Source organism: Xenopus tropicalis, chromosome 2 (assembly GCF_000004195.4).
Source record: "Xenopus tropicalis strain Nigerian chromosome 2, UCB_Xtro_10.0, whole genome shotgun sequence".
Taxonomy (NCBI): Eukaryota; Metazoa; Chordata; class Amphibia; order Anura; family Pipidae; genus Xenopus; species Xenopus tropicalis.
This window is the reverse complement of record NC_030678.2, coordinates 104,266,631-104,287,152: the sequence shown is the minus strand read 5'-3', so window position 1 is coordinate 104,287,152 and position 20,522 is coordinate 104,266,631. Positions and strand designations below refer to the sequence as shown.

Here is a 20,522-nt window from a genome sequence, read left to right as displayed (position 1 = left end):
ATAGACGTTGAAGTAGTTAGTTGGTATGTAGGAGCTGTGAGATATCTAGTACAAGTCTGCATGATCTGTATCTCTGGCCATGTTGCAAAAACGAATGCTGCGCTAACAACATTTGTTACTATTATGACACTCAGCTAAAATGGGAGATGTCCTTAAATAAAGATAAATAACAAGCAAATTCACATTCACCACCACACCTTAGATTTTGGACTGTTATTTTCCCAGACTTGATGCTACACTACCTTTTTGTTGACTAAAGCTAGCCATACATGCCCAGATTTGGTCAGGCAGTTTGATCTACTCTCCTAGGAAATGTATGTCACCTAGGGGAAAGTATTGATAGGCAATCCAGCAGTAATAAGACGAACTATAAATGTCTTTACTGAAAGCGTCATCTGGTAATAGCCCTCAGTCACAGGCGCAACACATATTTGCAATTCTCTTTCTGTAGAACCAATTGTTCTTGCCATCTACCTTAGCAAATGGAATAGCAGTATATGGAATAGTAATTTGCTCATTTGGATATTTTTAAGGCCAAACCATAAAAGCCCATTAATTTTAAGTAACATATTGTAAAGACAAACATTCAGTATTAGAGCATATTATTAATGTCACAAGGATAGTGTACTAAGTCACTTAATAGAGGTCAGTCAGCTACAAGAATACCCCAACCACGGCAAAATGTATCTGTGTAGGTATCTATAAAATTGTGCATCAGGCAGGACCCCACTGGCCCTTTATGTTTCTGGGTCTGCTGTCCCAGTTTGTACTGCCATTTGCAATTTTTCTTTCTGATTCTTTGTCTTTTGGAGTGGGAATTGGTAAGCAGGTTATGGTTTCATCTAAAGGGCAGATTTATCAAGATTAGAAAATCTAATTTGACTTGTTTCAGTCTGTTGCCATGGAAAGAATTTGATTAACTTTTTTTTTCTTAGGTATTTACTATTATTGGCGACAATTTATTCTCTCCTGAAAACATTAAATATGCTCATGCAAGACTTTCCCATAGGTAGCTACTATAACAATAAATGTGAGAAAGCATTTTCTCTAGCAACTCCACTTTTCATAAATTGGCTTTTACTGTATTGTGAACCGGAGAAAAAAAATGTTTTAGATAAATCTGCCTAAATCATAATTTAGCATAAATCTATATAACATATATGCATTGTATAGTAACTATACTGGAGTAACGCTGAAGAGGATATCAAGAAAAAGAGTAAACTAAATTAAGTGGGGTTGGGTCCTTATGAAGGAACCGGAAATGTAGAAAAGAAATTAGAGAGGCAAGAAAGAAAGAGTGAAACAGCAAACATCATGCACATTACAGAAATTAAATTTAAAAGATACACAGTGGGAACTGGCCAACCTGTTGTTATAGATCACAGTAGTGTCCAGATCCAAGTTTTTGTTTCTCTGTAGTAGGCTAAAGTGATTGTAGAAATTTTTTTTATTAATAGACATCTTAATTTGAAGCAATTACATTGGTTTTAAGCAGCATATGACCTGTTAATGTGTTTACTAGTAAAGAGCCAAACTGCAAAGTTTGGTTTCACAAAAAAATAAGCAAAATTCTGCCACAGTTTCACCAATTGCGTTGCAAAAGTCAATAGGAAATGGGTATTTCCCGTTTTCTTCTCATGCCAAATGCGTTAAAGTCAGTGGGCTTTGTTCTCTTGTTTTTTTCCTGGCCAAATGCATAAGAGACAGTGGGCATTTTATTTGTGAATTTGCTCTTGTGCCCAAAGCAATGGCATTTTTTTTACAATTTTTCTCCAGTTTTTTTGCCCAATGAAATTCTATCATTGGTTCACAAAAATTTTCGACACTCATGAAGCTGTGAATTTCTCAGCATATCTGTTCCAGGTGCTATATCATATATAGTATGATCATCAATACATATAATATGATCTTGAATTGCTATCCATCTACCCATACATTTGATCCTACAGTTTTGTCCTTCTACATCTGCTTTTCTAACAATTGGGCTTTTTCTTGCCAACTAGGGAACTAATGCATCTAGCAAATTTTAAAATGAAAGGAGCTGAAATATTTCAGTTGCCATTTTAAAAAAAGGGGAGGGGGGATGTGAATCACCCAGTTATCTATCTTCAGAAAGCAACAGCTGTAAAGAGGTGTTTGTGTTTCAAATGCGAGCTCTGAATAAGTTTTCCCTGTGTAGACACATTTTTGCATTACCGCAATCCGTATTTTTTTTTGTTTTTCAGTGCCATTGATTAAGAAACATTGTCAAATGTGTGATCATGTAGAAAATTGGATTTGTACCTCTAGTCATTTAAGTGCCATTTCCTAGCAATGTGTTTTTGGCCTATATGCGTGTTATATCCATATACACAGGCATTATTTATAATGTGTATACAGACGCATATCTGTCTATACCCATTCTCTTGAAGAATATTGCAGGCAAAACCGTGGTTGCAGACTTCTCCCGATACATATGCATCAAGTTCATTTACATATAGTAGTTTCTGCTTAAAATAAGAATAGCATTCATTTACATGTGAAAATGATGGTTTTTTGCATATGCATTGATTGTCCTAGAATCATGACCTGCCGGTGACACCAAGAGATGGGGATGTTGGTCTGTGTTCCGCCTTCTCCAGATGCTCCATCCTTGGGAATTAGGAGACAGCTGATATTTTAGTTTTCACTGTCTAAAATGCCACGCACATATAAAAAAAAATAAAAACGTAAGAGCTGAACTGAAATATCAAAACAACCTTTTCTTATCAATGTTTTTCTCCCCATCCACCACCATTCCCTACTGATTTTATAATTTCTACTCCTCGGTACGTGTGCTGTTTCCATTTAGCGAAAGCTAGGACTGGGCTTTTGTACTCAGTGAACCATACAATAAATTATAAAGTAACAATTAAACGTCACTTAACCAACAAAGAAGAATACATTTTCTCACAGTTGCTACGTGATGTGACTGTTCTTATGCTGTCCTCAGTGGGTAGCTTCTTACTTCAGTAATGCTGTACTTGCCTTTCTGCCTACATTTGTGGCAAAAGAAAAATGGAAATCTGTGTACAGTGTGCATCCTTATCCTTTTGTTTCCAGTGCTTGAAATATGAGGAAGGATAAGTTTGATTTGTAGTTTTGGTAATTAGGCTGAATGCTCATTTTTACACCTATAGATAGAACAATAGACATTTACTTAGGTAAATGCAGAACTAAAGACTGAGAAGGTGTGTTTAGGAAGCAAATATCAAAGCTCCATTGAATGTATGACTGTTATGTGGTTGTATCTTGGTTAATGGTACAAAACAGAAGCTGTGCTGGAGAAGTGGTTCCATCTGGTGAATTAGGGTTTTTTCTTTTCCCTACATGGGCATATCCCTCAACCTTGCATTTTCAACAGGAGCTTCAGGGGAAGGGTTTCTGCCCATGGTAGACCCCTGCACACATACACCCCATTCTGTTGAGTTCAACACACCTTCCTTGTTGCATAGAAGATGACAGCTTTCCGCTTGCTACTCCAAACATAATTAGCCGCTACTTTTGTTACCAGGAATTTTTTTGTTTGTTTGTTCCAGTGCCAGGCCTCAGATTTATCTTTTTCCCTATAATGTATAGTCTGCATATGCCCTTACATACTAACCGCATCAGATGTAATTGGATTTTGCTGTTAACTCTTTTTCATGGAGAAATATTCCAGTTAATTGGATTACCAGTGATATCTAAACAATATTTTTGTCCGCCTTTGTTGTGCCAAATAATCTGATTAAACCATGTGTCTCTTTTCTTGTTTTTTGCAGATGGTCACAAGAACAAAGAAAATATTTGTAGGTGGATTATCAGCGAACACGGTAGTAGAAGATGTAAAGCAATATTTTGAACAGTTTGGAAAGGTAAGACTCAGCCATTATACTTCCTCTGAAAGCACTTGCTTTTTTGAATTCATATGTCAGTGGTGTGGTATTGTCTAGGATGGTGTAGAATCTAGCCTTCACTTTCCATGGACTAGTTTTGGTTAAAGGAACAGTAACACCAAAAAATGTTTAAAAAAAGTGTTTAAAAGCAGTTATAATACAATGCACTGTTGCCCTGCACTGGTAAAATGTGTGTGTTTGCTACAGAAACACTTCTATAGTTTATATAAAAAAGCTGTTGTGTAGCCATGGGGTCAGCCATTCAAGCTGGAAAAAAGGAGAAAAGGCACAGGTTACATAGCAGATAACAGATAAGTTATGTACAAAACTATGGTGTTTTATCTGCTATGTAACCTGTGCCTTTTCTGTTTTTAATGGCTGCTATTTATTTTATGTTTACTAAACTATAGTAGTGTTTGTAAAGCAAATACTCCAGTTGTACCAGTGCAGAGCAAGAGTACATTATATTGTAATTACTTTTATACACTTTCATTTTGTGGTGTAACTGTTGCTTTATGTTTTTAGCTATCTAAAATTGAACTGTGGGAATTGTATTTGATTTTCTGATCTGTATAAAATTTGTGTAGAGTTTGAAAAAAATTTTGACTTCCAAATGTATCATGCTTGTATGCCTGTTCTGTCAGATTCAGCTTTGTGTCTTATGTTTTATAAATACATACAGGGAGTAATGTGGCCCCTGATGTAAAATGTAAGGATATTAAAAGTCATTGAGATGTACCATGACTATCTAAAGTACTTTTATACAGGTCATGGAACCCTGAGGTAACTTCTCATATCCCTACATTTTACAATAGAGGGAACAATATTTATTTTAATATACATTGTATTATAAAGAAATATAGTTACAGTTTTTAAACTGTATTGCATTGTTGGAAATACTTTATAAACTGACCTTTTTATAACTGACCATTTTTTATACCTCAATGAAAAGCCGAGCCGTGACACACATTCATTCTAACTTGTTGTTAAGATGTTAATCAAAAGTTTTATATGCCAACCATATGATGCTCAGAGCAGCCACCACATTTCTGGCACAGTTCCACCAGCTGCTGGCTCCTTGTTGCTTGGGATGTTTTCAACAGTGAGAGAAACAAGTTAAAGGGTAGTAAACATTGCTTTACAAAACAGCATTCCATTTATACAAATCTACACATAACATGTTTTAGGTCCTGGGCTTCTTTTTCACAATATAGTTTTGCAAACTTGTTACATTATACTTACTACACGGTGAAACACAGAGAATTCCAGAATTCCTCTACACAATATAATTTCTCATCTCTGAATGCAAATGCAAAGAGGTAATTGCAAAATGGCATTGTTACCAAAGGCATCTGTAAAGTAGCAAGCACTGCAACTTGTGCGCAGTTTACAAATGCAGGTGCGGAATGGAATTTGTGTTGGTAAGTTGTACGCAAGTAGAGGTTTTCAGTTTTCCTTGGCCATTACTTTTTGCATGGTGATGTACACAATGTCAGTAACAGTAGGGGGCATATTTATTATGCTGTGTAAAAAAACAGCAAGAAAATTCGCCACACATTGCCAGGCTTTGCCGTGTAAAAATCAGCGTCATTTTTTTTTTACACATTTTTTCTTGCACCCAGAACTTATGGGAAAATAACAGCGTAAAAGCTGCCATTCGGATGACGATCTTCTCCATTTATTTTACTCAGCTTTTTACACAGTTTTTCTGGCGAATTTGTTTTACCAGCATAATAAATATGCCCCTTAGTGTGCAGATACATAGGTTGAATTGAAAGAAGACCAGAGTCCAAGATGTTCAACTGCTCCTGGTAAACCCCAGTGCACATATATACACATATGTAAACAGAGCTATCTATATACTCAGTATACCAATATCAATGCTAATTGTAGATCTTAAAATCACAGTAGCCTTGAATGTTATGCTTGTTCAAGAAGTCATCCAAGCCCCTCTTAAAGGCATTAACAGAATCTGCCATCACAACAACATTCGGAAGGACATTCCACAACCTCACTGCCCTCACTGTGAAAAACCCCCTACTCTGCTTAAAATGAAAGTTTGGTTTCTCAAGTCTAAAGATGTGGCCTCTGGTGCACTGATTTTTTTCTATGGGAAAAAAGATCCTCTCCTATCTGTCTTTAACCCCCTCTAATGTACTTGTACAGAGTAAGCATGTCCCCTCGCAAGGGTCCTTTCTCTAGAGAAAACAACCCCAACCATGACAGTCTAACCTTGTAGTTCAAATTTTCCATCCCCTCTGCACTCTCTCCAGCTCATTAATATCCTCCTTAAGTACTGGAGCCCAAAACTGCACTGCATACTCAAGTTCACTCAGTGGTGCTCCACGAGAATCGTCAGTGTGTGGTAGGTTATCAGGGGCAGCATCTCTCAAGTGGAACCCTCTAGGTAACACCTGCTCAAGAGCAGTGGTCATTCCCGGGTCCCTTTGCATTTGTGAACCTGTACATTGCCTGCAGTTTATTAAAGCAAAGCACTGGCACTAGGGGCAAATTAAAAGGAACATGTGTAGGCACAACTTTTTAAATAGAATAATGTAACTGTAGGCAGTTCTGCTTTTCATACTTGTTGCTGGCATTTGTAAAGAACTTCCATGATCTACAAGTGGAACTGGAGTATAGCTCTGGTAGATAAAGTGTAACAAAACTGGGACAGTTTGTGTCATTCAGCCTGTTTCACACTGAGCGGTTTTCTGAAGGATAATTGTGTTCATAATCATCATATGTGCAATGATTATATGTTTAGGCTGCTGAAGTCCATGTGGAGCCGGTTCTAATGCATTTCTCAAATATGAAAATCATGGTTATTAACAGCAATCCTACCCCTCATGTTTAAGTAGAACTTATTACTTGCACTAAATGTGTAGGATAATTCTGACACAGTTCAGTTCTGAATGACTGGCAAACTGTACTTCTACCATATAATGCGAATAGAAGGCCTAATTATAATTAAAAATCCATTAAAGCTGCTGCCAGACATCTGAAATCTGTAGTTCGGCAAATATTTTAAACCCTGATTTAGATTGTCGTGCCCTAAGGATTGCTGTGTATGTGTGCATTTTTACCGACAATATCCACAACCCGGTGGTTAGATCATTTGTCTTTTCTTTTTCTTCCTTGCCATGAGTCATTTCAGTGAATTGTGTTGCCACCAGCGGTATTGCTGGAAATAAGTTATATTTACAACAAATCTCAAGCAATGCAACACTGAGGTCTTTGTAGTAATTATTCTTAGCAAATTCATGTTTCCAGAGCTGCTTGACCTGACTTTAGTCAGTTATATTGTTAGATGGACTCATAGCATTTATTATTATTATTAACATTTATTTATAAAGCGCCAACATATTCCGCATTGCTGTACAATAAATGGGTTTTATACACTGGACATACAGAGTAACATATAAAGCAATCAGAGCCCTGCCCAAAAGAGCTTACATAGCATGAGGCCTTATAGGAGAACTAAACCCTAAAAATGAATTTGGCTAAAAATGCCATATTTTATATTATAAAATAACTGCACTGGCTTAAAGTTTCAGCATCTCTATAGTAGTAATGATGTATGTCGATATAGTTGTCACAGGCGCTCCCCATCTTGGATTCTGTTCACATGCTCAGTGTGGTCTGACCAGCTGCTGAGAAGCTGAGCTTAGGGGTCGTTGCAAATTATCAAGCAGAAAATGAAGGTTGTCTGTCATTATAAGCTGATGCTACAGGGCTAATTATTCAATTTTTATGCAATTGCCTTGGTTTTAGATCTGTAATGTAATGTGAATCTGAATGAATTACTAATCAGCTTTTTACTGTTAAATGTATACTTTATTTATGCAGTATATTTTGAGTCAGTCCCTAATCTCAGTAACTGACAGCAGTACAGAACATGTGCATGGAAGCAGCAGAAAAGAAGATGGGGAGCTACTGGGGCATCTTTGGAGGCACAAATCTTCCTTGCTAAAGGGCTGTGGTTGCCTTGGGCTGGTACAGAAACCCAAAACATAATGTACAACATTTATGTCCTGCTTCTTTAGTTAGGCTTTAGTTCTCCTTTAAGGATCTTTTAACTGCCATAAACCCAGGTCTTTTTGGAGCATTGCATCAGATTTGCTTGTTGTAGTTATACCTTGGATCATATTTTGATTCACTATAGTTATTTTATTGAATGTTAACAAATGAAGAGCTAAACAAGAGGGTAATAAAAAGAAAAAAAAAAGCCAGATCAAGACATAAGCATTGTCATTATCATTGACAGCCAATGCTATTAAAGCGTATTTTAGTTCTAGTAAAGTGATGAGTGCTTAGAAACAAGTTTTGTAGTTTATTCAGCATTGGAAATCATTAAAGAGCAGTTTGACAGGGATAAGTCGTTTTTTCAGCAGCAGTATTTTTGTTCTTTTATTTTCCCACTATAAACATAGTTATTGGGTTTGATTTGTAAAGCACTAATCCAGTTCATTTGGTCAGAAGAAACAGTGCCATAGTAAAAACCTCAGTGTTTTAAGGTTTGAACATAAAAATATGTAAAATCTATCTAAACTTATGTTAGAAAAAAAGGTTATAAGCTTATTAATGCTGACAAAATTACATTTAATTATGGTAGAAGGGGAAACTATAAAATGGCATTATACATTTGATTTATCCAATAATTTCATTTTTTTTATCCCAGTTCTGCTTCTTCAGATCAGTATCTGAATCCTGATTAAATGTTTCACAGATGTGGTACAAAAGAGACATTTTAGCACATGCAACATTCAGTGTTTTACTGGTTCCATGTATGTGTCTGCATGTAGAACGTGCTCTCAATTTAATTAGTAAAAAAGAGGCTTGCTCTTTGCTGTGGTTCTTAAAATTGGACCAATGTTTCCTCAAACTATGATGTACACATAGAATTTTGTGTGAAAACACAATATTTTGTATTGTTCTGACCTGAGCACACAGTTTTCAAAAATTTCACAAATGAAAATAAAATGTCTGCACAAAAGAATTTTTTTGCACACATAGCAAAGAAGGAATTACCGTATATACTCGAGTTTAAGCCGATCTGAATATAAGCCGAGGTACCTAATTTTACCTAAGAAAACTGGAAAAACTTATTGACTCGAGTATAAGCCTAGGGTTGGAAATGCAGCAGCTGTCAGGCAAGTTTGGGAAGGCTAAGGAAGCTGCCATACTAAGTATCAAGTACTTGCCATCCTGCTGTGTGTGCTCCCATCGCAATGCAGCATGTCTCCCAGAACAACTGCTGGGGGCCTACTATGCACAACAGCCCAGCAAACAAAAGGGAAACCTTTTCCATACACCCTGCACAACAGCCTAGAACACCCGACACATATTCTGTAGCAGCACTGGGTAGCAGGCATGCAAAGAAGCATACATGTAGGGCAGATCCTTGGCAACCACCAATCTGTAGATTACAGCAAATTCCAGAGGGGCTGCTGTATGATGAACAGACAATAACTATTTATTTTGGTAAGTGGGGTTATTTTTGGATTTCCTGTCTGGACCTTGCAGCAGGAGAGGGAACCCCATTGCACACCATAGGTATGCAATTATGAATGTTCAGGGGGGTTATGCTTGCCAAATTAAAGAAACCAACTGACATATATAAACATACCGGTATACACAACAGTCCAGCCGGCGATCTGCATCAAGGCCTGAGTCTACACGCTTCTTAAGGCCGCCCACGGGGTGGGGGGGGGGGGGTATTGCGCGCATTACGACCGTATTGCATGTAGTTTGAGTGCAATTACCGTATATACCCTAGTATAAGCAGAGGTTTACTTTTTAAGCACATTTTTAGTACTGAAAAACTCTGCTTATACTCGAGTATATACGGTAGAAGAAAAATTGAATTGGACAACCGTCTCTCTAGCATCTGTATGGGTAAGGCTCAGGTGGTGCAAATACAGCCCAATGCTTATGGATGTCCCATTGTTTGTATAGTTCAATTTAGGGGTGACCATTTAGCTTTAAATCTTAGGCCACAGTCACATGTGGTATACCATCCACTTCTCTGGATAGTGGATATGCTTGTCATCCACAGCTCCTTGTAGCTGTATTGACAGGACTAAGGATTTTCTTTACATATAAAGATATTCTTTATATGCTTTTAGGCAATGTTGTAATTGTGGAATTGTATTGTATTGGGGTAGTAGATTACAAAGAGGTACAATATTTGAAATAGTGATAGAATAGAATGATAGCAAGGGAAGGAGCAAGGAGGTCAGTGGGAAAAAGTGAATAATAGGAAAAGAAAGCAGGGTAAATTAGTGCTATAGGGTAGTAGGGCGTGGTGGTAGCACAGAAAATATAGAAAGACTATCATCTGGCAAAACACATCAAAAACTAAATAATAGCACATATGTTTAATAGTTCATATTTGTATATATTTTTCATTTCAAATAGATACAATAAAGAAACAATTTATTGGTGTAATAGGTAGGAAAAAGGCATAATATAGAACAGAATATATCAGAGAGTAGGAGGCAGGATATATATAACTTTTATATTTACATAATGTCTTCTTTTAATATTCAACATATTCAAATGTTTAGTCAGAATCTTAATTGTGAGGTAAATGTCAGTGATGTATTGTTCTTTATTTACATTTTGAACTTTGTTCAAGGAGTGGGCACAATTATTGCTTTACTTACTGTCATGGATAGTGTGGGTTTTCCTTTGCCATGGGGACTCACATAACTAATGCTATAAGGTAATGCTTGAGGTATCATTTCAGTAAAAAGACTTTATTTTGGGTTGCTCCTCGGGGAATGTGCTCAGCGATTGTTCCTTCCTTGCAGATTATTGCTCAGTGTGCATTTCCTTTCCATGCCGCAATGAGCTTTATGTATGGGTGGTGGGATATTTTGCCACACGTGGATAACAAGGAAGGACCGCTAAAGGAGAAAGCTTAATAGAAAACATGAGGTGATATAAACAGAACTGGTGGGAACAGGAAACAAAACTGATACGCAGGTCAGAGAGAGAGGCACATATGGTTTCAGTAACTGTGGTACTGAGCTGCAGGCAAAGTGGATTGAACTTTAATGCAGGACTTTTCTTTTTTTTTTTTTTTGTAAAGAAAAAATGTAATTTATTTTACACTGCAGTAGTCCAAATGCAGGGGAATGAGTTCATTATCAAATATTACAGCACTTGTAAGCTAGTTTGTATAAACATGTAATATTCCATTTAGATTGCTGCTGGAAAAATCACAAAACAGTTTGGCTGATTAAAAAGTAAAAATGAAGTGTGCTGGAAGTTTTTTGGCACCTGTTATACGGAACATAGATACCTGACACGGTTTGTAAATGTCTGCCTAAAGGGGATGTATATCCCAAAACAACATTTTATCCAATTACAGTGGTTTATATATTTATAAATAAATTTGTATTTATTTACAGATTTGTTAATCAGTTGGCTTCTGCTACTTTTTTCAAAAGTCAGAACCACCCCTGGAGGTCTAGACAGATGAGAATATTTTCATGGTTTATGATTAAAGTTGCCCCTACCACACCAAAGCAGCACATAGCACTGACATAGCAATGACAGGCACAGGTTGCTCCACTTTTAAAAACCCATAACAACCAATCAGCAGGTAGAATTTTTTAAAAGCAAACATGATTAGCTGCTATGGGTTGTTAGGCCTAAAGCAAACTCTGCACCTGTTATTACCATTTAAAGTTAACCAGGCTTTGGATTGCAGATGGCTAAAATTCCAGCCTTCAGTGACATAAATAGGATTTAAAAATATGAAGTAATTATCAGTAAACATTGCTAAATAACAGTTCTTAATTGGGGATAAATCTAATAATAGGGTTGTTAAGGCCCTTATATCCTGGAGCTGGCCACTGTTGTTTTTAGGTCATTAGGTTAAATGGCAGGTCAGGAATCAATATAGTAACCTAGGCTGAAATCAAAACAACCATGCTGAGTATTCCAGTCGCACACTTTACCGCTTGCTCTTGGATTTCACAAATCTTCAGCACTTCATGATCACAGCTCTATTTTAGTACTCCTTGCAATATGCTAAACATCGGCTCCCGGTAGCTGTGCATTTTATATCTCTTAATGGTGCAGAGCTGCTTAGCTTTCAATGAGAAGTCTTTCTGAAGTGTTGTTCTGATTTATTCTGGTGCATGGAGCCAGCCCTCTCTCTTTCTCTCTCTCTCTCTCTATATATATATACTATATATATAGGCATACTTGCATGCATTCTCTCTCTCTCTCTCTCTCTCTCTCTATATATATATATATATATATATATACACGTTTGAACATCAATTTCTTTTTTATGAAATGTTTTATTTACATTAGGCATGTTTTTTATCTCACGGAAATATCTGTGGGCCATTTGAGAAATGTTACATTGATTTCTGGCCATACACACCTATGACAGTTTCCTACATTAGTGAATGTTTGCCTGACTGAGATTGGCAGTGCAGCCTACTAGCAAAACAGTGGTCAAAATGTATTGCTGATATGCTGCAATGAGTTTCTGTACTGGTGTAATATACTATCTATGTAATCATATGAGCCCTAGGATCCAACATAGCCAAATGCAGTGATGGATGCTTTATCTGTCTCTTTCTTGAAGGTTTATGACTTTGCACCTTGGATCGTAATCTCTTGATCTTTACTCTTGGAGCATTTTTAAAGGACTTCATGTGCTTGCTGGGATCTTTTTCATTAGCATTATGGGATTTTGGTAGAAAAGGAAAGTTGCGGCCACTTTTCAGTCCTGCAATCACACTTCACATGGTGAACTGTGTAATTAGTTTGGAAGACTTATGCTTAGTCATTGGTTTAGCCTAATCGGCTTTGGCTTTTCCCAACAACAAAGTGAGCTTATTTTGCTAAGCTGAAACAACTCTGCTCCCTTTGTTCCTGTCTTTCATTGTCTCATTCCTTTCATTCTGTTTTGCTGCCAAAGTTTTGTTTCATTAGGCCTACAAGTCATTTCCAATCCAGTGGGCTGCTACAATCAGGCCTTTATAACTCAGCTGCCTTGGTTCCCATGTGCCTTCTGGACTTGTGCCAAAGCTTGTTGTCTGACATGACATTTTAACTCCTTAAAGCTCTGGAACATTCAGCTGATCCTTTGACCCTTTGCTTAATAGAAATATCAAAGTGTCAGATGGAAGGTTTCACCTAGAAAGCAACTGATCATATATTAAAGAGGACATAGTGACACATAAAACTTTTCGGTACTTTAGAGAAAATGTTCTGTTGTACAATGGCCATATAGGCAAAATGCATGAATATCATATATACTACCCATATTTATGAGTGTTCACATTACTCATGGTTCTGTCTGACCAAAGGGTGTTTCTTGCCCTAGTAAAATCTAGATAGCAGTGTGGCAAGGAACCCCTTATATATACAGTGGAGGAAATAATTATTTGACCCCTCACTGATTTTGTAAGTTTGTCCAATGACAAAGAAATGAAAAGTCTCAGAACAGTATCATTTCAATGGTAGGTTTATTTTAACAGTGGCAGATAGCACATCAAAAGGAAAATCGAAAAAATAACTTTAAATAAAAGATAGCAACTGATTTGCATTTCATTGAGTGAAATAAGTTTTTGAACCCCTACCAACCATTAAGAGTTCTGGCTCCCACAGAGTGGTTAGACACTTCTACTCAATTAGTCAACCTCATTAAGGACACCTGTCTTAACTAGTCACCTGTATAAAAGACACCTGTCCACAGAATCAATCAATCAAGCAGACTCCAAACTCTCCAACATGGGAAAGACCAAAGAGCTGTCCAAGGATGTCAGAGACAAAATTGTAGACCTGCACAAGGCTGGAATGGGCTACAAAACCATTAGCAAGAAGCTGGGAAAGAAGGTGACAACTGTTGGTGCGATTGTTCGAAAATGGAAGGAGCACAAAATGACCATCAATCGACCTCGCTCTGGGGCTCCACGCAAGATCTCACCTCGTGGGGTGTCAATAATTCTGAGAAAGGTGAAAAAGCATCCTAGAACTACACGGGAGGAGTTAGTTAATGACCTCAAATGAGCAGGGACCACAGTCACCAAGAAAACCATTGGAAAGACATTACACCGCAATGGATTAAAATCCTGCAGGGCTCGCAAGGTCCCCCTGCTCAAGAAGGCACATGTGCAGGCCCGTCTGAAGTTTGCCAATGAACACCTGAATGATTCTGTGAGTGACTGGGAGAAGGTGCTGTGGTCTGATGAGACCAAAATAGAGCTCTTTGGCATTAACTCAACTCGCTGTGTTTGGAGGAAGAAAAATGCTGCCTATGACCCCCAAAACACCGTCCCCACCGTCAAGCATGGGGGTGGAAACATTTTGCTTTGGGGGTGTTTTTCTGCTAAGGGCACAGGACAACTTATTCGCATTAACGGGAAAATGGACGGAGCCATGTATCGTGAAATCCTGAACGACAACCTCCTTCCCTCTGCCAGGAAACTGAAAATGGGTCGTGGATGGGTGTTCCAGCACGACAATGACCCAAAACATACAGCAAAGGCAACAAAGGAGTGGCTCAAGAAGAAGCACATTAAGGTCATGGAGTGGCCTAGTCAGTCTCCGGACCTTAATCCAATCGAAAACCTATGGAGGGAGCTCAAGCTCAGAGTTGCACAGAGACAGCCTCGAAACCTTAGGGATTTAAAGATTATCTGCAAAGAGGAGTGGGACCAACATTCCTCCTAAAATGTGCGCAAACTTGGTCATCAATTACAAGAAACGTTTGACCTCTGTGCTTGCAAACAAGGGTTTTTCCACTAAGTATTAAGTCTTTTTTTGTTAGAGGGTTCAAAAACTTATTTCACTCAATGAAATGCAAATCAGTTGCTATCTTTTATTTAAAGTTATTTTTTCGATTTTCCTTTTGATGTGCTATCTGCCACTGTTAAAATAAACCTACCATTGAAATGATACTGTTCTGAGACTTTTCATTTCTTTGTCATTGGACAAACTTACAAAATCAGTGAGGGGTCAAATAATTATTTCCTCCACTGTAGCTTTAGCATTTTTTGTGTGGTCTGTATTGAGACCTATGCAGAGAGTTGTATTGAGTTTCTTTGTTTACATATCATCCTATACTAAAATTAGAAACCTTTGATTGACTTCTTCCTAACAAAAAAGTAGACCCTGGGGTTTAGAGCCACATTGTTTTCTTCAGGAAAAACATGCCAACAAAATATAGAAATCTTGACAATACAAAAAAATAAAATGTACTGCCAAACATCCCGCCATTTGTTTGCACTTTGCATACTGCCTTTTTTGATACTTGAATTGTCGCAAATCTCTGCTGTCCCTTTCAAAGCACAAAGACCTAAAGAAGTCCTCATGAATACAGTGCTGTCTATGTTTGGCAGCACTGTACTCATAAGGTGATGGGAGGGAAGAAGCACTTAGGTGTCCCCACCCATCTCCTAATAAGCACATCATTTACACGTCCAAGTTAGGGAGCAGCTGCAGACACAGAGTCACAATGGGAGCCTTCCCTATGGCAAACAGTAAGGTCAGGGCTGGCCTATTCCTACCAAAGCTGCAGTCTTCACTTCCAGCACTAAGTGCAAAGTGAAATTGGACTTGAGTCACAAGTGCTGTTTGCATGACTACTAATTAATACACACTTGCACTCTGTAGTGCTCTAGTGTTCTTGCAGTTCTGCCCTGTGTCTTCGTTATGAGTCCTATAATCTTGCTATGGCATGAAAGCAGAAACCATTCTGTCATTGCCATTAGTTGCTCCCATAACATAATGGAAGCAAGTGTTCCTGTTAATTTTAATGGGATGGTATGAGAAAAAAATGTCTTGTGTCTTGTTGCCAAATTCCCTGAAGAAAAGACATGGCTACAGCACACTGCCAGTACCATTAGCTCTTAAAGCTCCTGACTAATATTCCCTATACATTAATATGATTCAGATGATACATTATAATATCTGTTCCACAGGGTCTTGGTAGTCATAGGAGTAGTCAAATTTGTGCTGATAAATTCTATATAAAACTTTATTTTGTCACTGGGCTTTGGAGATAAAAGCAGACATTTAGATACATCTATGTTGCTTAGTGCTTGTGAGGATAGAGTTAAAGCATCAGCCTTAATAAGAAACACCATCTTGCTAGGTTTTCTGTTCTCTGGGGACTTCCAGATACAGATTTAGATAAAATAGTATGCTCTGTGGATTCGTTAGCATGAGAAAAGAGACCTTCTACCCATGTGGGCTCATTTCATCAGCATTTAGAAAGAGGGCCTGGGTTGTCGGCTGAAGAGTTGGTGTCAGTGGGTGCGAGGAGTCATGGTCTTGTGTGAGTGAAAGCACAGTTCATCTTGTCTTGGAGCTGAATTGTTTCATCTGTGCAGACATTTATATGTAGATGTGTTCTTTTACCAAAAGGCTGTGCATGTGAGCCCAGATTGGAAGGCTAAAACTTGACTAACCATTTAGTGACTGCTAAACTGTGCTATTGAAGGGCATACTGTAGCTGCAACGGTTTGGGTGTGACTCCGTTTGTGTGTTGTAAGGCCATTGTTTTATCCCCCCAAAAGTGTATAATACGATGGAATTCAGATCGATATAAAATAAATTAATTGCTGAAGCAGTACTATGAATGATTACACAGCTTCAATGTAACTGCATTAAAGTAGCAGTTTTAATGGAAGAAGGTTGTCAGATCACTGTTGATCTGATGTGTTTAATATTTGAAGCTTTTGGTGTCACTGAGTGCATCTTCGGATAAACACTGGTTGGACACCACAGAGAATCAGCCAGGGTATGGCCATCTTAAGAGCAAATCTGTTTGGTAAACTTGTGTTAAAATTTGACTGAACTGGTTTTGCTGCCAGGATACACATTGCAGGCCCTTATAAATAAACCTTTAGTGTGTTAGTATATAAACAGTTTACATTACAATCGCCTGTGCTTAGAGCTTTATTAAACATAGCAGCTAAAACTGTTTTAACCACAGAAACATACAGTTTTTTTTAAGCTTTGGCTCAAAATAGTATCTTACTTTGTGGGAAATTGGGCTTCCTATTTGTGCTTCATTCTGTCTGGCCTGAACATATAATGGCTCAGTTCTACAATGCCAGGCATTGTTACTTCAACTGGATTCTGACTCTCCTCCGGATTCTCTTCTGTTAGTGTTCACTTGTTGACACAGTACCCATAAACAAAGACATGCTTTTCTTTTGGGGAGAAAGGCTGATCTATGAAGTTGCTTTTCTACATAGCAGCTCTTATATAGAATGAAGGAATAAAGTTTGCTTTTACTGAGAACTTAATTTTTTTCTGAGCAGAATAGCTGGCAGGTATATATTTATGTATGCAAGACACCTGTTGGTTCTGCTGTGTCCTTTCTGCATAATGTTAAATTGGAAATATGTTGTTCTCCGTGTTGAATGTATGAGTTTCTAACATTATAAAAGTCATCAATGTCCTAAAGCATCTTCCATAATATTTGTGGCTGTTCAGTAATGCTATAAAAGAGACTGGATAAATAAATCTCTTTGTCGTGTATTTTGTATTGGCCATTTATACAAAACAGAATTTATTAAGGATGTTAAATCCCCAAAACTCAGTAAAATTGTGCCTTTTTCTAGGGCACTTGAAGGCAACTTGAAATAAGCTTAGCCAAGCGTTCCTCCTCACTTTATGGCTCTTTGGCCCTTAATAAGGGGAAGGAAAGTAAAATAAGTAATTACTGGTATGCCACAACTCATTTTATTAACACTAAGCCTTCTATTCTAAACATTTATATTAACAGTAATACACTTCATATGGTCAGACTTAAACCAACTTTGTCAGAGCAACGGCTGGGAGTTGTAACCATGTATACAAAAAATGTATACTAAAGTTGCTGTTTCTATTCAGCTAGGTGTTTTGTGCAACAAACCCCACACTTGTGTCCACAAACAGCACAATTTAGTTTTTGCCTTTTACACACACACAAGGACAAGGTCAGAGTGGCTCAGTCTAATTTGGATGATCGGCTGAGAGGAAGGATTATAGGGCTTTGCTCAATGAATTTCTTTTACCTTCATCACAAAAAAAATTATATAAAGAATACAAATATGATCTTTCTTAATCATAGTCATTTTTATTAGTACTGTATTTTAATATTAAGGCCAAAAAACCTGGATTTAATAAAAGTAGTGGTAATTTTCATTTTCTTTTTACTTTTCTAACCTAACTCTAATTATTTGTCATATTTATTAATTTGTTATGCATACAGTCACTAGATGGTGCATGCAGTGAAGAAAGAGATTCCGTTGTGTTTTCAGGCTACAGAGACTTAAAATTCAGATGGAAAATAGTTTGTCACAACTTATTCAATTTACTTGCTGCCTACATTTTTTTCAAATATATATATTTAATATATATATATATCTCAACCATCATTCATGTTAAATAATAATGTAGTTATTATTTTGTACATATTTAAACATTAACATATCCCTGACACCCCAGCATAGGAGTATGCTTGTTTTCTGTAAAGAACTGGACAAGCAGAGGCCCCTCGCTCTAAGAGAGGTCCTTCAAGCAAGCAGGTTCCCAACACAATGATGGGAATCTTACTTGATGCCATTGCATTTCCAAGCATTACTTCTATTGCCATGGACCCCCCTTCCCTCAAACTGTGACATTTGAGCTTCACAGCAGGAAACTTTACCTGTGTTCTATGACCCTGGCCTCAATTAAGTTTTTGCAGTATGTCAGAAAGAATTGTAGACCTTAACAGTGTGCTAATTGCTTGTGCCCAGTTTAGCTATTAATAGATCTAGTCACCTGCAGGTAGAGAGAAAATATAACATCTTCAACAGTATATATTATATTAAGGTAATAATAGCCCATTTGCACATCATCCCAAAACACATACTCTTTGTAATATTAACACATCTTATTTATACTACTTGCATTCCTGCCAAACATCCCCACAGACCCACCCATATTGCTCCTGTTTGGCACATTAAGCCTGGAATTGCTACTGGCAGCTTCACCTGTCAACGTCACTAACATTGGGCCTCCAGGGATAGAGTTGCTGTATTGTCCTCAATGAGTTCTTGCATGACTTGCTGAGAAAATAATCTCTTGCCCCAAGCACTTCTGCTGCAGCCCGCTTGGTCTTATATAGATAGATTGAGGTCTCCTCCCAGTTAGGCAGGTTGTTCAGGTGAGCAGCTGGTGCTGCAACAGACATGTCAACTCAAATTTTTCAGCATCACACAGATTTAAATCTCTTCACTCAGTAACCCACAGTAACAGCCTAGTCACCTGTTGTCAGTAAAATGCACCAATATCCTCTGCTTACCCCACTGTTGAAAATGAATGGCTTTCTCTTTAACCTTGCTGTTAGAAATTTCAAATATGGAAGAAGCACACCTTCATGCTGGCAAATGCCTTATGCATATATATATATATATATATATATATATATATATATATATATATATATATATATATATATATATATATATATATATATATATATATTGGAATTTAGATTTTATGATGTGTTTTAGATAAGGGGCATAGGAATTATCAGTGTTTTAGAATCAGGTACTAGCGAGTTACAACATTTGGGGTGGTTTATCAGTTTCATTTATTTGTCAGCCTTTTAGACTTGATCTGCTTTACCTAAAGTGGCAGAGCATGCCCTTGCTAGGGGATGTGAGCTAGGTTAGACACATTGCACTATCCAAATGTCTGCAGGCTGTGAACCTGTAGATGTCTTTTGGCCAAGCCAAGCATACTCTGCATTACTCTCATTTTTCATTCCTGTTAGTCAGCAACTCTGCTCAGCCCGTGAAATGCAGGTTATTTCTAAGGGTCAGGTATCTTTATTGTCTTCTTCTTTCTTCCCTGCAGAATAATAATAAATAAAAAAGGGCAGAGGAACATTTAATTTCCCCAACAGCAGGTGCTTGTCATCCATCTGAGGATAGTTGCCAACATCTGGTGCAATTGCCTCAGAAAACGCAGTAACAAGATGGCCTGCAGTTCAAACGCCGAGCGCGCTTCGCCTCTTTAATGATAACAAGCTGTTGGCTTTCCCTCGGAGATGAATTCCTCTCGCAGATGTTTGTCTACTTTTGGCAATCTTATCACTATAGCTTTGGTGATTATGCTCAACTGGAGACTATTACTGTAAAGGAAGTTTGAACTGTTTCAATTTTCACCCCCCTTTGCTGCTTCCAAGATATAATTTATATCAGCCGCTCTATTATTGGTGCTGATATTAAGTGGCTGTTTTATTTCTTTATGACCACCGAACAGTAGTTTACACCAATAATGACATTCCGCCCTCGTAAATATGTATTGAAGTTGTATCGACTTCTTACATGCCCTCATGCCTAGCTTCTGCTGTGCTGTGTGATTATGGTACCTATTTGACATACAGACTGTTACTGTATTGAAGAACGGTGAAGTGTTTCTCCCCTTAGTATAGCTATAATGCTTATGGCTGGTGTAATTCAAGGTAAACGGTTTCCCTTAAGTTCTTTTAATGCCTGGTTATGGCAATTGTCTAAAGAATAAAGCATCTGTTTTCTGAGTGAGTTACAGGCTTTGCCGATGTGATGAAGACAGTACATACTTACTGTCATAAGCCATAATATACGGACTGAAGGG

At 37.6% G+C, this 20,522-nt stretch overlaps 1 protein-coding gene across 9 annotated transcripts in view; it reads left to right on the top strand.

The window, feature by feature from the left end:
• msi2 (musashi RNA binding protein 2) overlaps window positions 1–20,522 on the top strand; it is a 433,137-nt gene that overhangs the window by 135,729 nt on the left and 276,886 nt on the right. For all 9 annotated transcript variants that reach the window (XM_004911719.4, XM_004911720.4, XM_004911722.4 and 6 more), the window contains one exon: window positions 3,780–3,872. In XM_004911719.4, the coding sequence (XP_004911776.1) occupies window positions 3,780–3,872 (93 nt within the window). The remainder of the gene's footprint in view (window positions 1–3,779; window positions 3,873–20,522) is intronic.